The sequence below is a fragment of the Oncorhynchus gorbuscha genome, linkage group LG05 (genome assembly GCF_021184085.1).
Source record: "Oncorhynchus gorbuscha isolate QuinsamMale2020 ecotype Even-year linkage group LG05, OgorEven_v1.0, whole genome shotgun sequence".
Taxonomy (NCBI): domain Eukaryota; kingdom Metazoa; phylum Chordata; class Actinopteri; order Salmoniformes; family Salmonidae; genus Oncorhynchus; species Oncorhynchus gorbuscha.
Genome location: NC_060177.1, coordinates 37,528,696 through 37,554,557, shown reverse-complemented (window position 1 = coordinate 37,554,557; position 25,862 = coordinate 37,528,696). Strand labels below are relative to the sequence as shown.

At 43.9% G+C, this 25,862-nt stretch overlaps 1 protein-coding gene and 1 pseudogene across 2 annotated transcripts; both read right to left on the bottom strand.

Annotated features, from left to right (window-relative positions):
- Positions 1-806: 806 nt before the first annotated feature.
- htatip2 (HIV-1 Tat interactive protein 2) lies at positions 807-15,456 on the bottom strand. Of its 2 annotated transcripts, none has more exons than XM_046348531.1 (6): positions 15,239-15,456; positions 14,369-14,558; positions 5,171-5,278; positions 2,565-2,702; positions 2,367-2,428; positions 807-2,103 (listed from the first exon to the last, which is right to left on the bottom strand). In XM_046348531.1, the coding sequence occupies exons 2-6, from the start codon at positions 14,555-14,557 to the stop codon at positions 1,887-1,889; spliced, it is 714 nt and encodes a 237-aa protein (XP_046204487.1). In that variant the 5' UTR covers position 14,558; positions 15,239-15,456; the 3' UTR covers positions 807-1,886. The 2 variants fall into 2 exon arrangements, with proteins under 2 accessions (XP_046204487.1, XP_046204488.1); XM_046348532.1 differs by lacking the exon at positions 15,239-15,456 and adding an exon at positions 15,088-15,222.
- On the bottom strand, positions 7,222-9,039 carry LOC124035108 (annotated as a pseudogene).
- Positions 15,457-25,862: the final 10,406 nt, after the last annotated feature.

Here is a 25,862-nt window from a genome sequence, read left to right as displayed (position 1 = left end):
ATTTGCATTCCCCCCTCCTTTTTACACTGCTGCTACACTCTTATCTATGCATAGTCACTTTAATAACTCTACATGTACATATTATCTTGACTAACTGGTGCCACCACACATTGACTCTGTACTGGTACCCCCTGTATATAGCCTCGCTATTATTATTTTACTGATGCTCTTTAATTGTCTTATTTCATTGTAATTTATTTTAAACTGCATTGTTGGTTAAGGGCTTGTAAAGTAAGGATTTCACTGGAAGGTGAAATACCAAATACCTGTTCTATTTGGTGCATGTGATGCATAAAATTGGATTTAAACAGTCTCTGTGATCTTGCTAACCCCCAGTGTCTCACCTCTGAGAAGCAGTTCTGTTGTGATTACATCACATAGGGCTGAATTACAGTAATACTATTGGTCAACAACTCAGATTTTGAATCCTAACAACTCAGATGCTTATAAAAGGGTCGTAGATTAATTGTCTCTTTCTCTTACGTTTCTGACCTGCACTGGTGAGATACCTGCACTCTTTCTCTCCAATAGGCCATGGCCATTTCTTTCTCTCTGACCATGCTTAGAGTAATGCCTTGTAATGCTTTGTAACTTAAGCGTATGCCTTTTATGTTATCATTCAGTTTACAAAGTAATTAAATACACTTGTATTTAGAATTCCATTCTCAGACATTTGTTCATTGCCTATTACTGTAACTCAGCTATAGTGTTCTTGCATATTGCTATTTATCTTATGGAGTCAGTTAATGGGCTAATTACAGTCTTAAGTCAAATGTGAGCTATATACTGTATATACAAAGTTTTACTGCCCACTACATCATTGTTTAATGTAACACAAAAGCATAGACCACTTAAATACATAGCATTTACATAATGCCTGTATAAAAATCCAAGTCAATATGAGTGTGAACAACATAACCCCTGATTCAATTACATGCTTAGAATTGCTCAGAAAACAAAAGTGATCAAAGACAAGTCAGACATATTTCCTTAAAATCCCTCTCCAATGGTCGTCTTGTGGAAAATATACTCTTGCTTCAAGTAAGTGCATCATTTTTCAAAGTGGTTAAGAACTTGGTCTTACATAAAATAGCATGAACGCTGTAGGCTGGATGGAAGAGCTTCTACTAACTAAACCGTTTTGAGGAGTTACCGTTTTGGACCCAGAAGAACCAGTCCAATACATTTCCCTCTCCACCTAATATATTAAACCGATTGTAGCCTCTGTGCCAGTCTGTTTCCTCTTCAGCGAACTCCTTGTTGACCACAAAAATAGTCTACACTCGGAAAGAGCACTTGGGATACAAAGACAAGGCATATTTCAGTATTCATAATTACATCACCATTTCCCAATCATATCTTATTTTCATTACCCATGAAGAGCTTTGAAAATGGTACTTTTCATAAGGAAACATCCCCCTTTGGACTCATTCCCAGAGAAACAGAGCTCGAGCTAGCTACCGTGTTGACTATCATGGTTGAAAGGAACCTCAAGTTGAAGCCAACGAAGCTTTGAACGCTTAACCATGCGCTCTGAGCACCTGCATAGCTCTAGAAATTCAACTTTATACTTGTCGTCAACCCTTCTACATGCTTTCAAAGGAAGTTGTTAGCAGAAAATATATTGTCATGAAGAAGAAGCACCATCACATGAAATGGCAGTAGCACAACACACTTCACCGTCAGTCTCTGGCTGAGCTCCCAATACTCACATTTCCTCAAGACCTTTCCTTCATTAGCACTGATGGGTGAAAGGACTGGATAGGAGTTCCCTTGACATTCATGCCCAGGCAGACCAGTGGCGGTATAACCACATCAGTGGTTTATGGAGAAAAGGGGATGAGGAAATGAAGCTATTGAGACACACCTTCCCTCTTCCCTGTCCCTCATTTCTCTGGGGCCTTCCCCAAGTCATAGATGGCTTTATTCTCCAGGATCTCCACTTTCTCCCCTGCAGGGATCAGTGTGTTGGCCACCATGGCCCTGGTCAGTGATTGGATGGGGATGGACATCGCTGTGGGAAACATGGAGGAAAAAGGGCCCAGGACCTTCCTGGCAAACCATTCAGCAGGCCGGCTCTCCTGCCTGTCGACCATCAGCACCCTGGGAGGAAAAACAAGAGAAAAATAATTCAGTTGAGTTGTTACAAGTGAAATAACTTACAGTATCAAAATATCTCAGAGTAAACACTGTGTTTACATCATGTGATCACTGGAGAAATGTGTATATTGCTAATCATGACATTGGTGTGAGATATTCACCTATGGTCACCATTTATTTTGCCATGACTGATAAGGTACTGAACAAGTGAGTCATTTCCGCTAAGAAATATTTTTTTACACGTGACTAATGCAAATGAGACTTACGCAGGGCGATAGATGGAATACCTCTCGAAGCCCAACGGCTCAATGTCTGCCTCCACTTGTCCCTGGAGAAGAAAACATCTGCATTAACCAAACAATATGCAGCACTTCATCATGTAGCTTTACGAGAGAGGCTGAAAGAGGCCTTATGAAAGGCTATAAATGAGGTATCTTTACTCAGGTGAACATTTTGGTTATTACCTTCACTTTGAGATAGAGAAAACGACTGGTTTTGTCAGCCCCTTTAGAAGACTCCAGGTTGAAGTGAGAGCAGCCCCCTGCCTTGGCGAGCTCCGCTGACTTCAGGACGTAGTCATGGTCAACACGGATGAATCCATCCTACAACGACAGAAAGATAAGAGAAAATATGTGTACATTAATCTGCATTTGACCACATGATCCAAGCAGGTTGTTTATGGTGGGTCGTTCAATGTCCTTTCAGCAAGTCATGACACCCACCATCTCCGATTGTTCTGGAATCGTTTCTGTAGTTAGAAACATAAGAATTTCTGCGTCATTATTTTATTGAAATATAATTTGATCGCTGAGAAATTAAGATGATTGACTGCACCCAATTGGCCCTTTGTAATTTATAGGATTCATATAATATCCAATAAATATAGCATCTAACATCCGATTTGGAACAAATGAGAAATCTAAAATAATAGTCAAAAGACATCAACGGACCCCTAACACCCCCCGCCAATCCCAACAACGACTATATAGTATCAGTTCTCTACGTCAGAGAAGTAGTATTGAGCTGTTTCTTCATTCTATGTAATGTATTCTCAGTGAATTTGATAGTGATTTTTTTTCTGTTCAGATAATTTAGTCTGAAATTGTTAGGTTTATGTCCCATCCTACATCCTGATATTACCAGGTTCTGACCACTGGATGGTGCCGTTTATGCTATTAGGGGATAAAATAAATAAACAATACAACTCCCCTCAATATTAAAGGGATAGTTCACCCAAATTACCTAACTTTTTCACCTAATAGCAAGAACAGCACCATCTCGTGGTCAGAAGGATGTAGGTCAGGACTAAACATAGCTTTAATTAATAATTTATCTGAACTGGGGGGGGGCAATACAATACATTTCACATGCTGTTGTGCAAATGGAATAGACAACAGGTGGAAATTATAGGCATTTAGCAAGACACCCCCAATAAAGGAGTGGTTCTGCAGGGGGTGACCACAGACCACTTCTAAGTTCCTATGCTTCCTGGCTGATGTTTTGGTCACTTTTGAATGCTGTCGGTGCTTTCACTCTAGTGGAAGCATGAGACGGAGTCTACAACCCACACAAGTGGCTCAGGTAGTGCAGCTCATCCAGGATGGCACATCAATGCAAGCTGTGGCAAGAAGGTTTGCTGTGTCTGTCAGCGTAGTGTCCAGAGCATGGAGGCGCTACCAGGAGACAGGCCAGTACATCAGGAGATGTGGAGGAGGCCGTAGGAGGGCAACAACCCAGCAGCAGGACCGCTAGCTCCGCCTTTGTGCAAGGAGGAGCACTGCCAGAGCCCTGCAAAATGACCTCCAGCAGGCCACAAATGTGCATGTGTCTGCTCAAACGGTCAGAAACAGATTCCATGAGGGTGGTATGAGGGCCCGACGTCCACAGGTGGGGGTTGTGCTTGCAGCCCAACACTGTGCAGGACGTTTGGCATTTGCCAGAGAACACCAAGATTGGAAAATTCGCCACTGGTGCCCTGTGCTCTTCACAGATGAAAGCAGGTTCACACTGAGCACGTGACAGAGTCTGTAGACGCCGTGGAGAACGTTCTGCTGCCGGCAACATCCTCCAGCATGACCGGTTTGGCGGTGGGTCAGTCATGGTGTGGGGTGGAATTTCTTTGGGGGGCCGCACAGCTCTCCATGTGCTCGCCAGAGGTAGCCTGACTGCCATTAGGTACCGAGATGAGATCCTCAGACCCCTTGTGAGACCCCTGGTGCGGTTGGCCCTGGGTTCCTCCTAATGCAAGACAATGCTAGACCTCATGTGGCTAGAGTGTCAGCAGTTCCTGCAAGAGGAAGGCATTGATGCTATGGACTGGCCCGCCCGTTCCCCAGACCTGAATCCATTTGAGCACATCTTGGACATGATGTCTCGCTCCATCCACCACAGACTGTCCAGGAGTTGTCGGATGCTTTACTCCAGGTCTGGGAGGAGATCCCTCAGGAGACCATCCGCCACCCCATCAGGAGCATGCCCAGGCGTTGTAGGGAGGTCATACAGGCACGTGGAGGCCACACACACTACTGACCCTCATTTTGACTTGTGTTAAGGACATTACATCAAAGTTGGATCAGCCTGTAGTGTGGTTTTCCACTTTAATTTTGAGTGTGACTCCAAATCCAGACCTCCATGGGTTGATACATTTGATTTCCATTGATAATTTGTGTGATTTTGTTGTCAGCACATTCAACTATGTAATGAAAAAAGTATTCAATAAGAATATTTCATTCATTCATATCTAGGATGTGTTATTTTAGTGTTCCCTTTTTTTTGAGCAGAGTATATACTTGGTGTGGGGTGTCTGTAGGTGGCTTTTGATCATTGGATAAATCATAGTTAAAATATATGAATCCTAGAAGTTAAAAATGGCCAAATTGGATGCAATCAATTAGCTGAGACCAAAAAATATTTTTAAATAAAATAATGTTGCCCGAATGCTAATCTTATGTTTCAAAAAACAAAAATTATTTCAGAAAAATCTGAGATGGTGGGTGTCAAAATCCTCTTTCTTTTGACCCTGGTGGTACATGTTCACAGGGGGTTTCTATATCATTGGCCATGAACTCACAGCCCCTGCTTTGGCTTTGGTCGTTCCCAGGCAGCAGTAGCCAACATCATGCCCTTGGAATGCTGCAGCATAGTCATTCAGTTTCTCGAAGTCCACCACCTCCTGCACCTGAAAGAGGACAGAACAATGAATTCTACAAAAACAATGAATCATTTGAAAACATAAATGTGACAGTTGTTACCCATGTCGAAAAATCCGAAAAGCAAGTGCCGTGCAAAGAATGTTGAAATCTGTGGGAACAGCCCTTTTTGTCAAACCTGCGAAATCGGTGTGTTCTTATTTGCTCTTTGCAATGGGTATTCCTCAACCTACCAGAGAAAGAGCGATGTGACACTGTATTGCCTAGAAATATGGGTAAGTCCTGAGGGTGTCACGTTTGAGTGAGTATGAGTCATTGGATGAAGGCATCTCTTTTAGGGTGTAGTTTTGTTAAGAGCCGCAACGCTCGGTCAGAACATCAACACGCATCATGCGCTCGTGGAACAGTTTTGGAAGCACAAGGCCCTTATATTTCATATCGGTGAGAAATTATACAAAAATAAATAAATAAAGGTTAAGTTGATACATGCCTTTTATAGGGTTAGGGTTCCCACATGGTCATATTTCCACGTTACATAGCTTGTTTATGGAAAACAGTGCGATCTGCGTCTCTGAACCCGTGTGTAAACGGAAGACCGACGACACAAACGTGTTGTTTACATTTACATTTACATTTAAGTCATTTAGCAGACGCTCTTATCCAGAGCGACTTACAAATTGGTGCATTCACCTTATGACATCCAGTGGAACAGCCACTTTACAATAGTGCAAAATATCTACATATTTTAAGGGGGGAGAGAGGGGGGGTGAGAAGGATTACTTTATCCTATCCTAGGTATTCCTTAAAGAGGTGGGGTTTCAGGTGTCTCCGGAAGGTGGTGATTGACTCCGCTGTCCTGGCGTCGTGAGGGAGTTTGTTCCACCATTGGGGAGCCAGAGCAGCGAACAGTTTTGACTGGGCTGAGCGGGAACTGTACTTCCTCAGTGGTAGGGAGGCGAGCAGGCCAGAGGTGGATGAACGCAGTGCCCTTATTTGGGTGTAGGGCCTGATCAGAGCCTGGAGGTACTGAGGTGCCGTTCCCCTCACAGCTCCGTAGGCAAGCACCATGGTCTTGTAGCGGATGCGAGCTTCAACTGGAAGCCAGTGGAGAGAGCGGAGGAGCGGGGTGACGTGAGAGAACTTGGGAAGGTTGAACACTAGACGGGCTGCGGCGTTCTGGATGAGTTGAAGGGGTTTAATGGCACAGGCAGGGAGCCCAGCCAACAGCGAGTTGCAGTAATCCAGACGGGAGATGACAAGTGCCTGGATTAGGACCTGCGCCGCTTCCTGTGTGAGGCAGGGTCGTACTCTGCGGATGTTGTAGAGCATGAACCTACAGGAACGGGCCACCGTGTTGTCACTGACAAAAACTGTTGGCTGAAATTGTTAACAGTGTAGAGCAGGGGTGTCAAAGTCAAATGGATGGAGGGCCAAATAAAAAATTTAGCTACAAGCCGAGGGCCGGACTGTTCGAATGTTCATTGAAATTTTTTTAAATGACGCATATAGTCTAGTGAACCTAATTGAACCTACTGAAAACCTAACAAATATATTCCAATATGATCAGATAAATAAAGCAATATTTTCTTATGGCTCTGTCAGTAATCTTTAATTTTCAACAGACACAAAAGACAAATTTCCTTTATATAAAAATCCCCATAACATGAACATTAAATGAAAGAAACCGGTATTCAAGGCACCATCAGTAGCCTATATTTTCTATTTTAGCAAAAGTGGGCTAAATTTACTTCAAAGAAAAAAACAATAATAGCAATTTTCTATCATCCACTCAACTGAAATATTTTAAAAATATAATTGGATTGAAATACAATAAAATAAAGTGCAAAAATCTATTAATCAAAAACAACACTTTGTTTAAGGAGAAGTAACATGCAGTGAAAACAAATATTAAACTTTAACTTTTAAACTTGAACTGAGTAAAAACTCTAAATATGTGATTGCACAGTAATGTTCACTTGTTTGAGGTTGAGGGTGATACTTGGTGGTGTCCCATCTTTTCCACAAGTTCATCAATGTTCGGGGTAAGGCTCTGAGCTGAGGAAATCCTCAGAATTGAGTGGAGGTGTTCAGCAGTAAGTCGACTTCTGTGTGATGTTTTGTTCAAGTTCATCAAAGAAAACAGTTGTTCACACAGGTATGTGCTGCCAAACATAGACAACGTTTGAGCAGCCTGGATGCGCAGCTGGGGCATTGTGTCGGGAGGAAACGGGCGAACTCCGCAGCACCCACTGCCGCATATTTTGCCCTCAGTGCATCATTGCATTGGAGGTCAATCAACTCCATTTGGAGGTTTGGTGGTGAGCTTTCCACGTCAACAGCAAATGGGTTACCGAGCAGTTCCAACCTGCTTTTTGTGCTTCAAAGTCAGCAAATCGGCGTCGAAAGTCAGCGGCAAGCATACCTATTTTATCAGCCAACTGTGCGCTCGGGAACGCACTGGTAGAGAGCTTCTCTTTCATGGTCTGGCAGCTGGGAAAGTGGCTCAAATTTTCTTTCCGCATCTGCGTCTCCCACAGAGTCAGTTTGGTTTTAAATGCCTTCACTGTACTGTACATATCAGAGATGACACGATCCCGACCCTGCAGCTGCAAGTTCATTGCATTCAGATGACTCGTAATGTCACACAGAAAAGCCATTTCACACAGAAACATTTCGTCTCGGAGTTGTGTTGTGTCTTTCCCTTTGCTGTCCAAGAACAGACAAATCTCCTCACGAAGCTCGAAACATCTTTGAAGCACCTTTCCCTGGCTTAGCCATCGCACCTCTGTGTGATAAGGCAAATCACCATGCTCCGTTTCTAACTCCGTCAGAAATGCCTTGAACTGGCGGTGATTCAAACCTTTGGCTCTGATAAAGTTAACTGTGCGCGTGATGATGCTCATTACATGCTCCATTTTCAAGGCTTTACCGCACAACGCTTCCTGGTGTATGATACAATGATAAGCTGTCAGCTCACCTGTCGCGTTTTCCTCTTGCATCTTTTCCCGTATCTTCGTCACCAGTCCGCTCCTGTGTCCACACATCGCAGGTGCTCCGTCGGTTGTCAAACCCACGAGTTTTTCCCAAGGCAGCTCCATCTCATTTACACATCTTGACACCTCTTCATACAAATCATGCCCCGTAGTTGTGCCATGCATAGGACGTAAAGCCAAAAACTCCTCTGTCACGCTTAGGCTGGAGTCCACTCCGCGGATGAAAATTGACAACTGGGCAATGTCAGAAATGTCGGTGCTCTCATCCACAGCCAAGGAATATGCAATGAAATCTTTTCCCTTTTTCACAAGCTGCTCTTTTAGATTGATGGACAACTGGTCTACTCTCTCGGCAATGGTGTTTCTGCTCAGACTCACATTTAAAAAGAGTTGCCTTTTTCTGGGCAAACTTCGTCACAAACTTTAATCATGCAGTTTTTGATGAAATCCCCCTCCGTAAATGGCCAGGCTGATTTAGCGATCTCTTCTGCCAAAATAAAACTGGCCTTGACAGCAGCCTGGCCTTGTGATTTGGCTTTTTTGAACAGAGCCTGTCGAGATTTGAGGCCTCGTTTTAATTCCTCTGCCTTTTGTAGCCTTTGTTCCATGTCCATATTCTTGTTTTTGTCCGCGTGTTTCGTTTCATAATGTCGTCTCAGATTATACTCTTTCAGTACCGCCACACTTTCTCCACACAGAAGACACACAGGTTTTCCAGCTACCTCCGTGAACAAATACTCCGACTCCCACCTTGTTTGAAACCCCCGGTTCTCAGTGTCCACCTTCCGTTTTGCCATTTTTGATGGGTATCTGAAAGTAAATTTTACTGTGATGCTGACAACTGCTGTGCCAATAAATATTGAAATGAAGCAGCCTACTGCTCGGTGCGTCACCGTTGCATTGTGGGAAATGTAGTATTGGTGCGTGTAAAAGATCTGCGGGCTGCCGGCTTGCTGCGGTCTGCGGGCCGGTTCTAATAATAAATCAAGATCATCCCAGGGGCCGTAAAAAACCTTCTCGCGGGCCGGATGTGGCCCGCGGGCCTTGACTCTGACATATGTGGTGTAGAGTAAGTGTGTATTTTGCATTTGTGAAATTATTTTGATGTGATATGAAAGTAGAGGGATTTATATTTTCTTTAACTGTACCGCAATCGAGTATTGATTCACATTTAGATGGAGTATTGGGTTGTTTTGGTTTCCAAAGCCAATTCACACTTTAAACATAACATGCAAGGTCCTTGGACTAAGGAGTAACGTTAGGCTCTTTTAGTCCAATATTGGGCTACATCAGCCTTAAACGGCGGCCCTATATGCGCACTACGCATGTTGCGTAGGGCCCCGCAAATTACGCAAGGGGCTCCGCCTCCCCCTCGTGTCAAAGCGGGTGTCAATGTTTACAACTTCGATGAGAGGATGAAGCGGATCTATCCTTCTGGTTACAAATGGAGAAGAAGAAAAACACCATGAGAGTAAATTGCGGGAACAGCAATCAGAAACTTGTGTTGTCTCCTCTCCAAGTTTGATGTCAGCAAATAACATTAACGTTAAGTTGATGTGCTGTAGCTTGCAGTGCATCTCTCTCTAGTCTGTCTTGCTAACCTAGCTGGGCAGTGCATCTTTCTCTAGTCTGTCTTGTTAACCTAGCTGGGCAGTGCATCTTTCTCTAGTCTGTCTTGTTAACCTAGCTGGGTAGTGCATCTCTTGGTCGGTCACTGTCTTGCTTGCTAGCCAGCTACTTCCAAAGGCTGTGTTCTGTGACTTTGTGCCTGACAAAAGTGAGAGTGAAATACAACTACTCATTACGTTTGATAAGACGCTAACTGTCAACGGTGTTTATAAACTGCAGTTCGGAAAAGATAACCGCGTTACGCGTGAAAATGCGTTCATATGCGCGTGCACGAAATGAAACTCGCGCTTTCCAGCAGCAACCTCTGTGGGGACCAGTCCAGACAATATATGGGTGTGATGGCACTCCTCATAGGCACACAATTTTAAAACAAGACAATGATTATCTAGGCTCCCAGTCAAGGTTTTAGTTACAACTCTGGACTAATGCAAGATGGAAAGCAATGGATTGATATTGATTTATATATTGAATTTAAAAATGTTGATTAGCTGGGCATACTGGGCAATATGGATACACATCTCTCAGTAAATAATAACCATCAAGCATTCAGCCAAGCCATAGTATAAATAGTATTTTATATTTGAAAATGTATAAAAGGAAATCTGTGGGAACCAGTTTGAATGGGCCTGATGCAGCTGATAAAATAAATAGTATTGTTATCTATAATTTACAGGTGCTATGCTTAAGTTTGTCAGTAGAGGAGATGGTCATATGAATTAGTATAGTCTGGCCCAGGAGTGTGAAGGTGAATGGAAAGGCTCTGGAGCAATGAACCGCCCTTGCTGTCTCTGCCTGACCGGTTGCCCTCTTTCCACTGGGATTCTCTGCCTCTAACCCTATTACAGGGTCTGAGTCACTGGCTTACTGTGTGTCACTTGAGTGGGTTGAGTCACTGATGTGATCTTCCTGTCTGGGTTGGCGCCCCCCATTGGGTTGTGCCGTGGCGGAGATCTTTGTGGGCTATACTCGGCCTTGTCTCAGGATGGTAAGTTGGTGGTTGAAGATATCCCTCTAGTGGTGTGGGGACTGTGCTTTGGCAAAGTGGGTGGGGTTATATCCTTCCTGTTTCTCCCTGTCCGGGGGTGTCCTCGGATGGGACCACAGTGTCTCCTGACCCCTCCTGTCTCAGCCTCCAGTATTTATGCTGCAGTATTTTGTGTTGGGGGGCTAGGGTCAGTTTGTTATATCTGGAGTACTTCTCCTGTCCTATCCGGTGTCCTGTGTGAATTTAAGTATGCTCTCTCTAATTCTCTCCTTCTCTCTCTCGGAGGACCTGAGCCCTAGGACCATGCCTCAGCACTACCTGACATGATGACTCCTTGCCGTCCCCAGTCCACCTGGCCGTGCTGCTGCTCCAGTTTCAACTGTTCTGCCTGTGATTATTATTATTTGACCATGCTGGTCATTTATGAACATTTGAACATCTTGGCCATGTTCTGTTATAATCTCCACCAGGTACAGCTAGAAGAGGACTGGCCACCCCACATAGCCTGGTTCCTCTCTAGGTTTCTTCCTAGGTTTTGGCCTTTCTAGGGAGTTTTTCCTAGCCACCGTGCTTCTACACCTGCATTGTGCTGTTTGGGGTTTTAGGCTGGATTGATCTTACCCCAAATACAAATCTAGAAGAGGTTTCCATTCAGGCTTATTACAGAGACAGCTGTCAACTGGGGAAAGGATTACCAGGAGCTGGCTTTCATAATCTAAAACAACACTGTGTATCGTTTTTGCTGTAAGCTCTTTTCTACGAAAAAAAGACTACAAAATAATAAAGGCGTGAATCACTGGTCAAATATCAACACCATGAGGGTAGTCCTGAACACACAGACAATATGATTAAGTGGAGACAACTTGATCTGCTCCTAAGTCGGACTCTTGACCAGATACAAATTACAATGTTGGAGGCAGAAAGAAAGAGATGGCGGGATGTCCTTACACTTTTAGTAAGTATCACCCAGTCTCTGGCTGAAATAAACCTAGCATTCAGGGGTTCATCAGACAAATTCCTACAAACAGATAATGGAAACTTCTTAAAAGAGGTTGAATTACTGGCAATATTTTACCCGGTTATGGAAAATCTCAGCAAAATTACATGTGGAGAGACATGCTCATTACCTTGGGAAGCACACACAGAATGAGCTGATACAGACTGTAAGTGACAAGATTCTGGAAGTAATAGTGACTCAAGTAAGAGACTCAAAGCTCCATTATCTTGGACTGTACAGCTGACATTAGTCACCGGGATCAAATGTCCATTATTCTGAGACGCGTGGCTTTAAAGGGAAAGCCAGAGATAAAGGAGCACTTCCTTGGCTTTGTGAATGTTGAGGTTACAACAGGCTTGAAATCTGTCCACTGTCATCTTAGATAAGCTGAACGAGCTGAAGATTCCATTTGAAGATTGCAGAGGGCAAGCTTATGTTAATGGGGCCAACATGAAGGGCAAGCACCAAGGAGTACAAGCCAGACTACAACAAAAAAAGAAAAATCCTAGAGCCGTGTTTGTCCCATGTGGAGGACATACTCTGAATCTTGTCATTGCAGATGCTGCCAAATCTCTAAAAAGATGCAGTTTTTATTTTTGGGGCATGTGCAAAAGCTCTACGCCTTCTTTTCAGCGGGCACACAAAGATGGGAGTGTTTTTAAGAAACATGTGGACATAGCCGTGAAGTCATGGAGTGACAAGATGGGAGAGTAGGCTCCAAAGTGTTCATGCAACAGGTAACAGGCTTCCGAGGTTCAGGACAATCAATGATCCTGTGGCCAAAGTGGAGGCACAAGCACTTCCAAAGGAATTTGCGTCCTACCGCTTCTTGATTTGCTGTGTCGTATGGTGTGAGATACTGACAATGACATATGGTGTGAGATACTGACAATGACAAACCAGGTGACCAAGCTCCTTCAATCCGCCTCAATGCAGTTGGATATCGCAGCAAATTTGATCTCAAATGCAAAGTCCTTCCTTACTACATACCGGGAAACTGGATTCTCTGAGGCTCAGACAACAGCCAAAAGCATTTGTGAAGAAACAAATGTGGAGGCTGTTCTGAAAGAGAAGAGACTGAGAAACAGCAAGAGGCATTTCAGCTACGAGGCTCCTGATGAACCAGTGACTTGATGCACTGAAAAACCTTTGAAGTCAACTCTGCTGTGACATCCATGGATGAGAGATTTGAAACACTCAACCAGGTGAAAACCAAATATGGAGCGCTGCTGAACTTCAGCACTGCCTCTCAGATGTCCAGGGAGATGTTAAAGGTTCACTGCATGGAAGCTGAAAACACTCTAACCTTCAGAGATGACTGTGACATCAGTGGAATGGATCTGGCACATGAGATTCAGAATTTCACTGATCTGCCATCAGATAAGATGACTGCCTTTTGAGCTGCTTTCCTTTCTCCGAGGAAAAACCTGGAGGAACTCTAGCCTAACCTTTTGGATAGCCCTAAGAATTGCGGTCACCCTACCAGTAACATCGGCAGAGAGGAGCTTTTCTAAATTAACCCTCATCAAAAGCTACCGGAGGTCTTCCATGTCACAGGACCTTTTGAGTGGTCTGGCCATCATGAGCATAACTCATGATGTAGGGAAACACATGTCCTACGATGATTTTGCCTCAAGAAAGTGCAGAAGAGATATTTTGATGGTACGATTTTAAATCAAACATTCAAATGTTTTACACACTTAGTAACATTTAAGATTGTAAAGCAGAAGTGCATGTGTCAATGACTGCTTAACTAACAATGTGACATAATTTATTCCAGACAGTCCAGATAGACTGGTGCCCATCCTGATGCTGAAAATGCCCAGGCTGTTGAGGGAACCAAAGTTAATCACACAGCTGTATAGGTTTTATTTGACTTTGAGCCATAGACTATAGGCTTATATTTACATTGTTTAGGCAAAGCTAATATTGTGAGGACTGGACTAATTACCAGGCAGCAGAGACAAATCTCATTATATTTGATTATTTTATACAATTTCTTATTCATGTTAATATTCACTTGTCTTAAGATTCTATATAAAATATCATATTCAATAAATATTGTTTGTTTATACCTCATTCTGTTCTGCATAGGTATACTTATTCTTAGACCGACAGATGGAGCAAACTGTTTTAAAGGAAGGAGGATTGTAGTGGGAGCACTGGGGTGTCAGGTGTGACTGTGGCAATGGCAAATGGTTTACATGGCTCACGGGTCAGGTAGGAGGGCCCCATAGCATAATTTTGCTTAGGGCCCCAGGAAGGTCAGGACCAGCTTTGCTTGAAAATGTCATAACAATATGACGACCCCATCTTGAGATATTGGACAAAATGTGTTAAATATAAGACAGGTGATTTGGTGCCATTATTGACTAGGGATAACTTGAAAGCAAGATCTCTCAGCATTGGTAAATCCTAAATCCTGTCCCCATGAAATAAACTCTGCATCTCAGAACCATACAGGCCCTGCTTGAAAAGACAATACACTGACAATAAAGACAAGTCGCACACCTACCAGGTTCCCATACGCTTCGCCTTCAAATGTGAGCTGCCGCCTTCCGATGACAGTGATCCTCGAGAAGAGCTTCCTCTCCACAATCTCTTTGAGTAACTCTTTGCCTGTCTCTCCAGAGACACCAAGGATAAAACAGCTTTTATTCTTCTGTCTGAAGTCCTCTGCCAATGATTTCAGGTCGTGTGCCATCCTGAAGGACAAAACAAGACAATGCTTCAACACTGAGGAGAGACCTAATGGTTTGATCGCTGTTGTACACAAATGCAGCATGCTACCGCATTTTATTTATTTATTTATTGCAACACAGGTGTGTAGGGTGGGTATACTTTGTGGAACGTCCCAACAACGTCGTAAAGTACAAGGTTGCCAACGAACAACGCATACGAAGTAGCATGACCAAGTCACCTAACGAACTAGCTACCGAATAGGCGTCAACTCAACCACGTAGCTTATTCTTAACGTTTGTCCATAGGCTACCAGAGACATTTTTCAGAATAAACGAGGCGAGTGAAAACGTAATGAAATAGCCCACTCGGTCTCGTATTCCGCCGCTGTATAACTTTGCATGCGTTGTTTGTTGGCAACCGTGTCATTTACGAAGTTGTTGGTTCATATTCCTGTTGGAACATTCCACACATTATACCAACCAGGTGCGTGTCACGCCTTTACAACGGCCTCTTGACTGCTAACTAACTAGCAAGATAAATAAGGCAATGAACCTTTTCTTGCAAGCCTCCCTCGAAACCAATCACTCAGCATTACAACTTGCTGTAAAAACAGTCCAGTAGGAGGCTAGTCCCAGTAGCTAGTTACGGTACATGCTAATAATTCCCAAGCCTGATTGCAGACTGAGTGACACAGTCAACTCACGTTAGTTCGAGTGCGTTAGCTTCTGGCGCTCACTTGGTCTATATCGTCCGTTCGCAGTTTTCTAGATGGTGTAAAACGGCTGAAAATGACAGTGGAAAGCCAAACGCTGTACCCCAGCTGCTTTCCAGTGGTTTCATAACAGATAGCGAAACAAATGACTGTGCCCATGGAAACACGCATCCGGTTTCCTACGGTCGTTGGTGATAGGAATTCGCAGTAGAATCGACAAGCCCTGCCGAACACACTGTCAAACATATTCCGTGAAAATGATAGTACATTCTGGAAAATGTTTTGAATAGTTATTGTTTTATTGGGACACAAATACATCTGATGCATGTAATTCAATAAGAAGCCAAGCTTTGACGGTTTCATTATCATCATTGTCATCGTCATGAATACTTTCCACTTATCGATAGGCTTGGCAGAGGGCAGTAAAGTTCCAGGCATTGATGCACACGGTCACAGTGGCTGCTTGTCAGGAGGTACCAAAGAGCATTTGGTAACACTATTGCTGTCAGTCTTTGTCATGTTGTGGTCAGTGTCTTTAATTGTCAAAATACATTTACAAGGGATATAAAATTACATCAAACACGGTTTTATCACAGTATAAACCATGTATTCCCAATCACCTGTTCACATTCAGTAATGAAATAAAAACATAGGAAGCTGTAGCTTCTGTATCTGTGTACATGCGTTGTCTTATGTCTGTTCATCTGTTACCATCCTTTCATAGTTAATTTCCAGTCAGTGGTCCAGACCAACTGTTCAGACTCCTTCCTCCTGGTCACAAGAGAACATGTGTCATTGATGACTTCAAGCCACTGTTGGTAAGTTTGATGGCAGACCAACCAAGTCATTTTCATTTCACCCCTCTATGGAGCCATAAACACACAGGCTCACACACTCATCGTTTTGTCATAAAGCTCAATATGTTGACTATTTTAGTTTAATTTGCAGTTTTGTCAAATGCAGTTTGGGGTTGAATTTGTCCCTCGTCATTTGTATAATAGTTTTTAGTAACATAGCTTTCACACTATATAGACTTCAATGACAAATTAGAGTGGCCTTTACTGATTAAAGGATTAAACAGAAAAAAGCTAATAAAGTCACATAAACCATTGCCACACACATACGTACACACACGCGCACACACAAACACAAACAGAATGGTCATTTCAACCTTTAATCAAGTTTGTTTGATTAATATCAAATCAAATGTTATTTGTCACATGCGCCGAATACAAAAGGTGTACGTACACCTTACCGTGAAATGCTTACTTTACAAGCCCTTAACCAACAATGCAGTTTTAAGAAAATAAGAGTTCCGAAAATATTTACTCAGTAAACTGAAGTGTAAAAAAACACAATTGGTTAGGAGCCCATAAAACGGCAGCCATCCCTTCCGGCTCTTTTCCATTTTCATCTATTTTCCATGGAGTAATATTACAACAAAAAAATACACAATTGTTAGTGTTAAATTATCATTTATTTATCAATAACAAAAATATATTCTCTTCTCTCACATTATCTTATCATACTTATACTACTACTACAAAAAGAAAACATTTAAATATTTTCAACTCATCAGGTGCAGTCCTCCCACGCCCAAGCCTTTCTCCTCTGCTCCTGCTCACTTTCTGACATCTCTGATCAGTCTGCCCAGGGTCTCTCTCACTCCCACAGTGTAAACGTGAACCCTGCGCTCCACCTCCATGTGCCAGTCGGTCAGGCAGAGTTGCTCCAGCTCAGGCAGGTGCTGGCCGTGGCAGAGGATCCTGGCTTTGTTTCTGAGCTCGTACCTTCAGTACTTCTTGAGCTCCCAGAAACTCGGGCTGTCTGGATGCACAGGCTGGGGTGGGAGTAAACTGTAAATAAAGTAATGATGAGTACATTTGAAATAAAATGTATTAATTTAAAAAGAAAACCAGTGTAGATAGTATGGTAGGTAGAGGTACTTACTGTGTGAGGAGTGTACCCAGGAAGATACTGATGTTCCTCTGTCCTCCATGGTACAGACAGGTTAACCCCCCCCCCCCCCCACACACACATTTTTTCTGTTTTTAAATAAAATGACTGCGTATTCATCTTTTGACTTTCTAGTCATGAAATCTATGCAGCTTACTCAATCACTTTTTATAGCTAATGTTTACAGGCCTCCTAGGCCGTAAACAGCGTTCCTCACTGAGTTCCCCCATATTCCGATTTGGAACTTGTAGTCATCACACCATCGATGTCTCTGGACCTACTCATTGCCACAGTCATACCCCTAATCTAGTTTTGTCCCTTGGAATAAATATTGTGGATCTAAATGTTTTTCCTAATAATCCTGGACTATCAGACAACCATGTTATTATGTTTGCAATCGCAACAACTAATCTGCTCAGATCCCAACCAAGGATCATCAAAATTCGTGCTATAAATTCTTGGACAACCCAAAGATTTCTTTCCAGACTCCCTTTACCAAACCAAGGATGTCAAAGTACAAAAATAACTTAACCACCTAGCTGAGGATCTAAGTTTAACCTTGCATAATACCCTAGACACAGTCACACCCCTAAAACCAAAAAACATTTGTCACAAGGAATGAGCTCTCTGGTATACAGAAAATACCAGAGCGCTGAAAGAAGCTTCCAAACTGGAAGTCTTCCAACTAGCTTGGAAAGACAGTACCGTGCAATATCGAAGAGCCCTGACTGCTGCTCGATCATCCTATTTTTCCAACCTAATATAGGAAAATATGAACATTCCAAAAAATTGTATACTGTCGCAAAGCTAACTGAAAAACAGCATTCCCCAAGAGAGGATGGCTTTCACTACAGCAGTGATGAATTCATGTACTTCTTCGAACAAAAAGATCATGATCATTAGAAAGCCAATATAATAAATAATAATAAATTACTACCTATCCTCTTGATGTGTATTAAACTCACTAAAAGTGGCAGTAATTAACAGCAATGACAAATAACGTATACGAAACGCTTCATTCTGGTTTTAGACCCCCATCATAGCACTGAGACTGCACCCGTGAAGGTGGTAAATGACCCTTTAATGGCACCATCGATCACCACATTCTTTTGGAGAGATTGGAAACCTTAATTGGTCTACACAGACATGTTCTGGCCTGGTTCAAAATCAAATCAAATCAAATCAAATCAAATTTTATTTGTCACATACACATGGTTAGCAGATGTTAATGCGAGTGTAGCGAAATGCTTGTGCTTCTAGTTCCGACAATGCAGTGATAACCAACAAGTAATCTAACTAACAATTCCAAAACTACTGTCTTATACACAGTGTAAGGGGATAAGGAACATGTACATAAGGATATATGAATGAGTGATGGTACAGAGCAGCATACAGTAGATGGTATCGAGTACAGTATATACATATGAGATGAGTATGTAGACAAAGTAAACAAAGTGGCATAGTTAAAGTGGCTAGTGATACATGTGTTACATAAGGATGCAGTCGATGTTGTAGAGTACAGTATATACATATGTATATGAGATGAATAATGTAGGGTAAGTAACATTATATAAGGTAGCATTGTTTAAAGTGGCTAGTGATATATTTACATCATTTCCCATCAATTCCCATTATTAAAATGGCTGGAGTTGGGTCAGTGTCAATGACAGTGTGTTGGCAGCAGCCACTCAATGTTAGTGGTGGCTATTTAACAGTCTGATGGCCTTGAGATAGAAGCTGTTTTTCAGTCTCTCGGTCCCAGCTTTGATGCACCTGTACTGACCTCGCCTTCTGGATGATAGCGGGGTGAACAGGCAGTGGTTCGGGTGGTTGATGTCCTTGATGATCTTTATGGCCTTCCTGTAACAACGGGTGGTGTAGGTGTCCTGGAGGGCAGGTAGTTTGCCCCCGGTGATGCGTTGTGCAGTCCTCACTACCCTCTGGAGAGCCTTACGGTTGAGGGCGGAGCAGTTGCCGTACCAGGCGGTGATACAGCCCGCCAGGATGCTCTCGATTGTGCATCTGTAGAAGTTTGTGAGTGCTTTTGGTGACAAGCCGAATTTCTTCAGCCTCCTGAGGTTGAATAGGCGCTGCTGCGCTTTCTTCACGACGCTGTCAGTGTGAGTGGACCAATTCAGTTTGTCTGTGATGTGTATGCCGAGGAACTTAAAAGCTACCCTCTCCACTACTGTTCCATCGATGTGGATAGGGGGTGTTCCCTCTGCTGTTTCCTGAAGTCCACAATCATCTCCTTAGTTTTGTTGACGTTGAGTGTGAGGTTATTTTCCTGACACCACACTCCAAGGGCCCTCACCTCCCCCCTGTAGGCCGTCTCGTCGTTGTTGGTAATCAAGCCTACCACTGTTGTGTCGTCCGCAAACTTGATGATTGAGTTGGAGGCGTGCGTGGCCACGCAGTCGTGGGTGAACAGGGAGTACAGGAGAGGGCTCAGAACGCACCCTGTGGGGCCCCCGTGTTGAGGATCAGCGGGGAGGAGATGTTGTTGCCTACCCTCACCACCTGGGGGCGGCCCGTCAGGAAGTCCAGTACCCAGTTGCACAGGGCGGGCCGAGACCCAGGGTCTCGAGCTTGATGACGAGCTTGGAGGGTACTATGGTGTTGAATGCCGAGCTGTAGTCGATGAACAGCATTCTCACATAGGTATTCCTCTTGTCCAGGTGGGTTAGGGCAGTGTGCAGTGTGGTTGAGATTGCATCGTCTGTGGACCTATTTGGGCGGTAAGCAAATTGGAGTGGGTCTAGGTGTCAGGTAGGGTGGAGGTGATATGGTCCTTGACTAGTCTCTCAAAGCACTTCATGATGACGGAAGTGAGTGCTACGGGCGGTAGTCGTTTAGCTCAGTTACCTTAGCTTTCTTGGGAACAGGAACAATGGTGGCCCTCTTGAAGCATGTGGGAACAGCAGACTGGTATAGGGATTGATTGAATATGTCCGTAAACACACCGGCCAGCTGGTCTGCGCATGCTCGGAGGGCGCGGCTGGGGATGCCGTCTGGGCCTGCAGCCTTGCGAGGGTTAACACGTTTAAATGTCTTAATCACCTCGGCTGCAGTGAAGGAGAGACTGCATGTTTCCGTTGCAGGCCGTGTCAGTGGCACTGTATTGTCCTCAAAGCGGGCAAAAAAGTTATTTAGTCTGCCTGGGAGCAAGACATCCTGGTCCGTGACTGGGCTGGATTTCATCTTGTAGTCCGTGATTGACTGTAGACCCTGCCACATGCCTCTTGTGTCTGAGCCATTGAATTGAGATTCCACTTTGTCTCTGTACTGACGCTTAGCTTGTTTGATAGCCTTACGGAGGGAATAGCTGCACTGTTTGTATTCAGTCATGTTGCCAGACACCTTGCCCTGATTAAAAGCAGTGGTTCGCGCTTTCAGTTTCACGCGAATGCTGCCATCAATCCACGGTTTCTGGTTAGGGAATGTTTTTATCGTTGCTATGGGAACGACATCTTCGACGCACGTTCTAATGAACTCGCACACCGAATCAGCGTATTCGTCAATATTCCCATCTGACGCAATACGAAACATGTCCCAGTCCACGTGATGGAAGCAGTCTTGGAGTGTAGAGTCAGCTTGGTCTGACCAGCGTTGGACAGACCTCAGCGTGGGAGCCTCTTGTTTTAATTTCTGCCTGTAGGCAGGGATCAGCAAAATGGAGTCGTGGTTTAGATCTGATCTGTTGGATAGATATCAATTCATCTCTGTTCATGGTTTGTCCTCTGACAAATCAATTGTAAAGTTTCTGTATTCCTCAAGGTTCTGCTTTAGGACCATCTATTGTTTTCACTATATATTCTACCGCTTAGGGATGTCATTCGGAAACACAATGTCAACTTTCACTGCTAGGATGCAGATGACACACAGCTGTACATCTCGATGAAACATGTTGAAGCCCCAAAATTGCCTAGCCTGGAAGCCTGGTTTTAGACATAAGAAAGTGGATGACAGCAATTGTTTTACTTTTAAACGAGGACAAAACAAAGATGCTGGTCTTAGGTCCCAAGAAACAAAGAGATCTGCTGTTGCATCTGACAATAAGTCTGATGGTTGTACAGTGGTCTCATATAAAACTGTGAAGGACCTTGGCATTACTCTGGACCCTGATCTCTTTTTTATGATATTCAATTGGTAGTTACAGTCTTGTACCATCACTGCAACTCCTGTACGGACTCGGGAGAGGTGAAGGTCGAGAGCCACGCGTCCTCCGAAAACACGACCCTGCCAAGCCACACTGCTTCTTGATGCACTGCTCGCTTAACACGGAAGCCAGCCGCACAAATGTGTCAGAGGAAACACCGTACAGCTGGTGACCGAAGTCAAAGTGCATGCGCCCGGTCCGCCACAAGGAGTCACAAGAGCACTATGGGACAAGGACATCCTGGCTGGCCAAACCCTCCCCTAACCCAGATGATGCTGGGCCAATTGTTCGCCGCCCTATGGGTCTCCCGGTCGGCTGCGACACAGCCTGAGATCGAACCCGGGTCTGTAGTGACGCCCCAAGCACTGCAATTCAGTGCCTTATACCGCTGCGCTACTCGGGAGGCCCACTGATCTCTCTTTTGATGAACATAAAGAATATTTCAAGGACAGCTTTATTCGATCTTTGTAACATCGCAGAAAACAGACACTTTTTGTCCAAAAAGTATGCAGATAAACTAATCCATGCTTTTGTCACGTCTAGATTAGACTACTGCAATTCACTAAATAAACTTCAGTTAGTGCTAAACATGGCTGCTAGAATCTTGACTAGAAGGGATATGAAGGGATAACCAAAATATGTGATTATATTACTCCAGTGCTAGCCTCTCTATACTGGCATCATTTTTTTTTACTGCTACAAAGCATTACATGGGCTTGCTCCTACCTATCTCTCCGATTTGGTCCTGCTGTACATCCCTACACGTACGCTATGATCACAAGACACAGGCCTCCTTATTGTCTTTAGAATTTCTAAGCGAACAGCTGGAGGCAGGGCTTTGTTCTATAGAGCTCAATTTTTATGGAATGGTCTGCCTATTCATGTGAGAGACAGACTCGGTCTCGACCTTTAAGTCTTTACTCAAGACTCAACAAGTGGGTCCTATGATTGAGTGTAGTCTGGCCCAGGGGTGCGAAGTTGAACGGCAAGGCACTGGAGCGACGAACCGCCCTTCCTGTCCTTGCCTGGCTGGCTTCCCTCTCTCCACTGGGATTCCTCACCTCTCACCCTATTACGGTGGCTGAGTCATTGGCTAGGAGGGGTGCGTCACTTAAGTGGGTTGAGTCTCTTACGGGATCTACCTGTCCGTTTTTTCTCTGTCTCGTGCGGTGGAGGAGATCTTCGTGGGCTATACTCAGCCTGGTCTCAGGGTAGAAGTTGGTGGTCTGTTGCTATCCCTCTAGTGGTGTGGGGGCGGAGGCTGTGCATTGGCAAAGTGGTGGGGTTATATCCTGCCTAGCTGGCCCGGTCCGGGGTGTATCATCGGATGGGGCCACAGTGTGTGTGTGTGTGTGTGTGTCCCTCAGCTACCTGTATCTATGCTGCAATAGTTTATGTCCTGGGGGGCTAGGGTCAATCTGTTATGTCTGGTGTAATTCTCCAGTCCTATCTGGAGTCCTGTGTGAATTTAAGTATGCTCCCTATAATTCTCTTTCTCTCCCTTTCAGCCTCCCCTCCCGTAGGACCTGAGCCCTAGGACCATGTCTCAGGACTACCTGGCCTGATGACTCCTGGCTGTCCCCAGTCCACCTAGTCTTGCTGCTGCTCCAGTTTCAACTGTTCTGTCTGCGGCTATAGAAACCTGACCTGTTCACCAGACTTGCTAACTTGTCCTAGGACCAACTGTTTTCGACTCTCTCTCTCGCTCTCTCTCTCTCGCTCTCTCGCTCTCTCTCTCTCGCTCGCACCTGCTGTCTTGACCTCTGAATGCTCGCTATGAAAAGCCAACTAACATTTACTCCTGAGGTACCGACCTGTTGCACCCTCTAAAACCACTGTGATTATTACTTGACCCTGCTGGTCATCTTTGAACCTTTGAACATCTTGACGAACAATCGGGCCTTAATGGCCATGTCCTGTTATAATCTCTACCCGGCACAGCCAAAAGAGGACTGACCACCCCTCAGAGCCTGGTTCCACTCTAGGTTTCTTCCGTTCTAGGGAGTTTTTCCTAGCCACCATGCTTCTACATCTTCATTGCTTGCTGTTTGAGGTTTTAGGCTGGTTTTCTGTATAGCACTTTGTGACATCAGCTGACTTGATTTGGTGCCAGAAGCTCGTTCTTCAGAAGCTCAATCGCTCTTTGATAGCAGATTGTAGTCGCACTTGTTGTCTTGTGGTTTGTTGCCACCAGAACTGAGTTGTCGCCTGTCAACCAAACATTCTACTGTAGCTGCCATACATTTAATTTCGATGTGGTCAGATTCAAATGTAATTGTATTGAGATGACTTCCATTCTGTTTCACTTCCATGGTGATTGTATGTTAGCTATTTTCAAATCAACCACATTTGTTTGTGATATCATCACATTATAATGAAATAATTCTCACCCTCTTGAATGACCATGGCAATGACATTTAATGTATAAACTGGACATCATGTAAAATCAGCTGCATATTTAACCCACCAATATAGAGGCACAGTTTGAATTGAAAGAAGGATAAAGTAATCCTTCTCACCCCCCCCCCCCTTAAAATATTTAGATGCACTATTGTAAAGTGGCTGTTCCACTGGATGTCATAAGGTGAATGCACCAATTTGTAAGTCGCTCTGGATAAGAGCGTCTGCTAAATGACTTAAATGTAATGTAAATGAATTCACTCAGAAATGCAACAATCACCCCAATACGTTATGGTATGAAAACAACTACTCATTTTAAGCTATGCTGTTATAATGTTACAAAGTGTTGCAAAAGGTGAATGTGTTAGACACTGTATATTTAGATATGGTATGTGAAAGTACTGAAAACATGGCAATTAAGTGTGGTCACTTCCTCTGTGAGCAATACGTTCCTTTCCTCAGACCTCCAGGGGTTTTCATGAACTCAACCCCACTAAAACACAAAAAGCAAGTGAGTCACATGCTATGAATTAATCAACAACCCATGGTTTCAACATCGTTACCATTTAAAACACAAGACATCGACTCCATACTGGCCAACGCCATACAAAACACAAAGCGAGAAATTATCTTTGAGAGATGCCAGCAGAAAGAGTACAGAACGTGACAGAAAGAGAAAGAGAGGGGTTGACAGACGAGACCTTTAACTGGCACTCTGCTGAAATGAAATGAAAGTGAAATATCCGCTCTTTGTTCTTTAGCAGTGGGTGCTAATTGGAGCTAGCGGTGGGGTGGAGGGCTGCCGCTGGGCCCCTGTCTGTCACACCTGTTGAGACATTGTCCCCTGCATTGATTAGACAGGAAGTCGAATGGAGGAAGCAGCGGCTTACGCCACAGTGAATGTATGGCAGCAGCGTGGATCCATTTCCTTTTCAGAGACCCGCGGATGGATATTGGAACTGGAAGTGCCCATGATGGTCAATGCCAGTGGTCAGTGACTTTGACCATCGACTAGGTTACCTAAGAAGACTTTGTGGATTATTTCCATTGGTTAAGTCGTATGGCTAATGCAAAGTTTAAATTTAAATCAAATAAAATGTTTGTGACTGTCAAGCAACAGTTATGCCTGTAACATGTCTCAGGGGTCAAGTAATTGATTGGTTCTTGAATTTATAACGCTGAGTAGTAGGATGATGCAATAAGACAAGGTTTGATGTTAACCACTGTACTTTTTGTCCCCGTCCTGCCCCACTGACACACACACACACACACACATACACTCAGCTTAGGGTTTAGGAAGAACACAGCTCCTGTGATTCCAGAGTGTGATGCTAATGATGCCAATTAATGGACCCTGACAGCACAATCTGCTGCCCATTGTCTCCCAATCAGTAGCTCTGCTGCCTACATGGGCCAGAGATGAGACTGGAGGCTTATTCTCAGGATATGTGTGTTCTCTCTCTCTCTCTCTGTGTGTGTGTGTGTGTGTGTGTGTGTGTGTGTGTGTGTGTGTGTGTGTGTGTGTGTGTGTGTGTGTGTGTGTGTGTGTGTGTGTGTGTGTGTGTGTGTGTGTGTGTGTGTGTGTGTGTGTGTGTGTGTGTGTCTGTGTGTGTGTGTCCATGCCCCATGGGAGAGGGATTAGTTCAATTAGAGTGAGCCTGTCAAGTCGAGAAGAGGGGTTTGACGGTCTAATGGTTCACTGGTCCATGTGGCAGTCAGTGTGTGTGTGTTGTGAGACGTACATCATTAGACTTGGTTGTTGCCTTTATTTGTTGCTGTCGCTCCTGATTAAGCTGGTGGTAACAATAGTCCATATGATGCCCTGTGCTTTTCTATATCAGTGACCTTCTGGTGGGATATCCATTCATTGTCATAAATTTCAATTCTAATTCATCTCAATTTCATCACCTTTTAATGAATGTTTTCCTCAAAAGGAAACGGGCCAAGTAGCCACATGAATGCATGCAAGCTTAAGATCACAGAACAACACATGATTTAACTGTCAATAACCTAATAGTTTTCCTAAATCCATGTTTCTCTGTTTTTCAGTTTACACATCATCTTTGATGTCACTCAGAAGCTGAATATCGGAAAGAAGCA

What these genes read in the sequence shown, in the direction of transcription:
- htatip2 (XM_046348531.1), bottom strand. Translation starts at nt 14,557, where the DNA reads ATGGCACACGACCTGAAATCATTGGCAGAGGACTTCAGACAGAAGAAT. An exon ending in CCAAAGCCAAAGCAGGGGCT is followed by an intron (nt 2,703 to 5,170) that starts GTGAGTTCATGG and finishes CTGTCGTTGTAG; the next exon opens with GATGGATTCATCCGTGTTGA. An exon ending in TTCTCTATCTCAAAGTGAAG is followed by an intron (nt 2,429 to 2,564) that starts GTAATAACCAAA and finishes TTTCTTCTCCAG; the next exon opens with GGACAAGTGGAGGCAGACAT.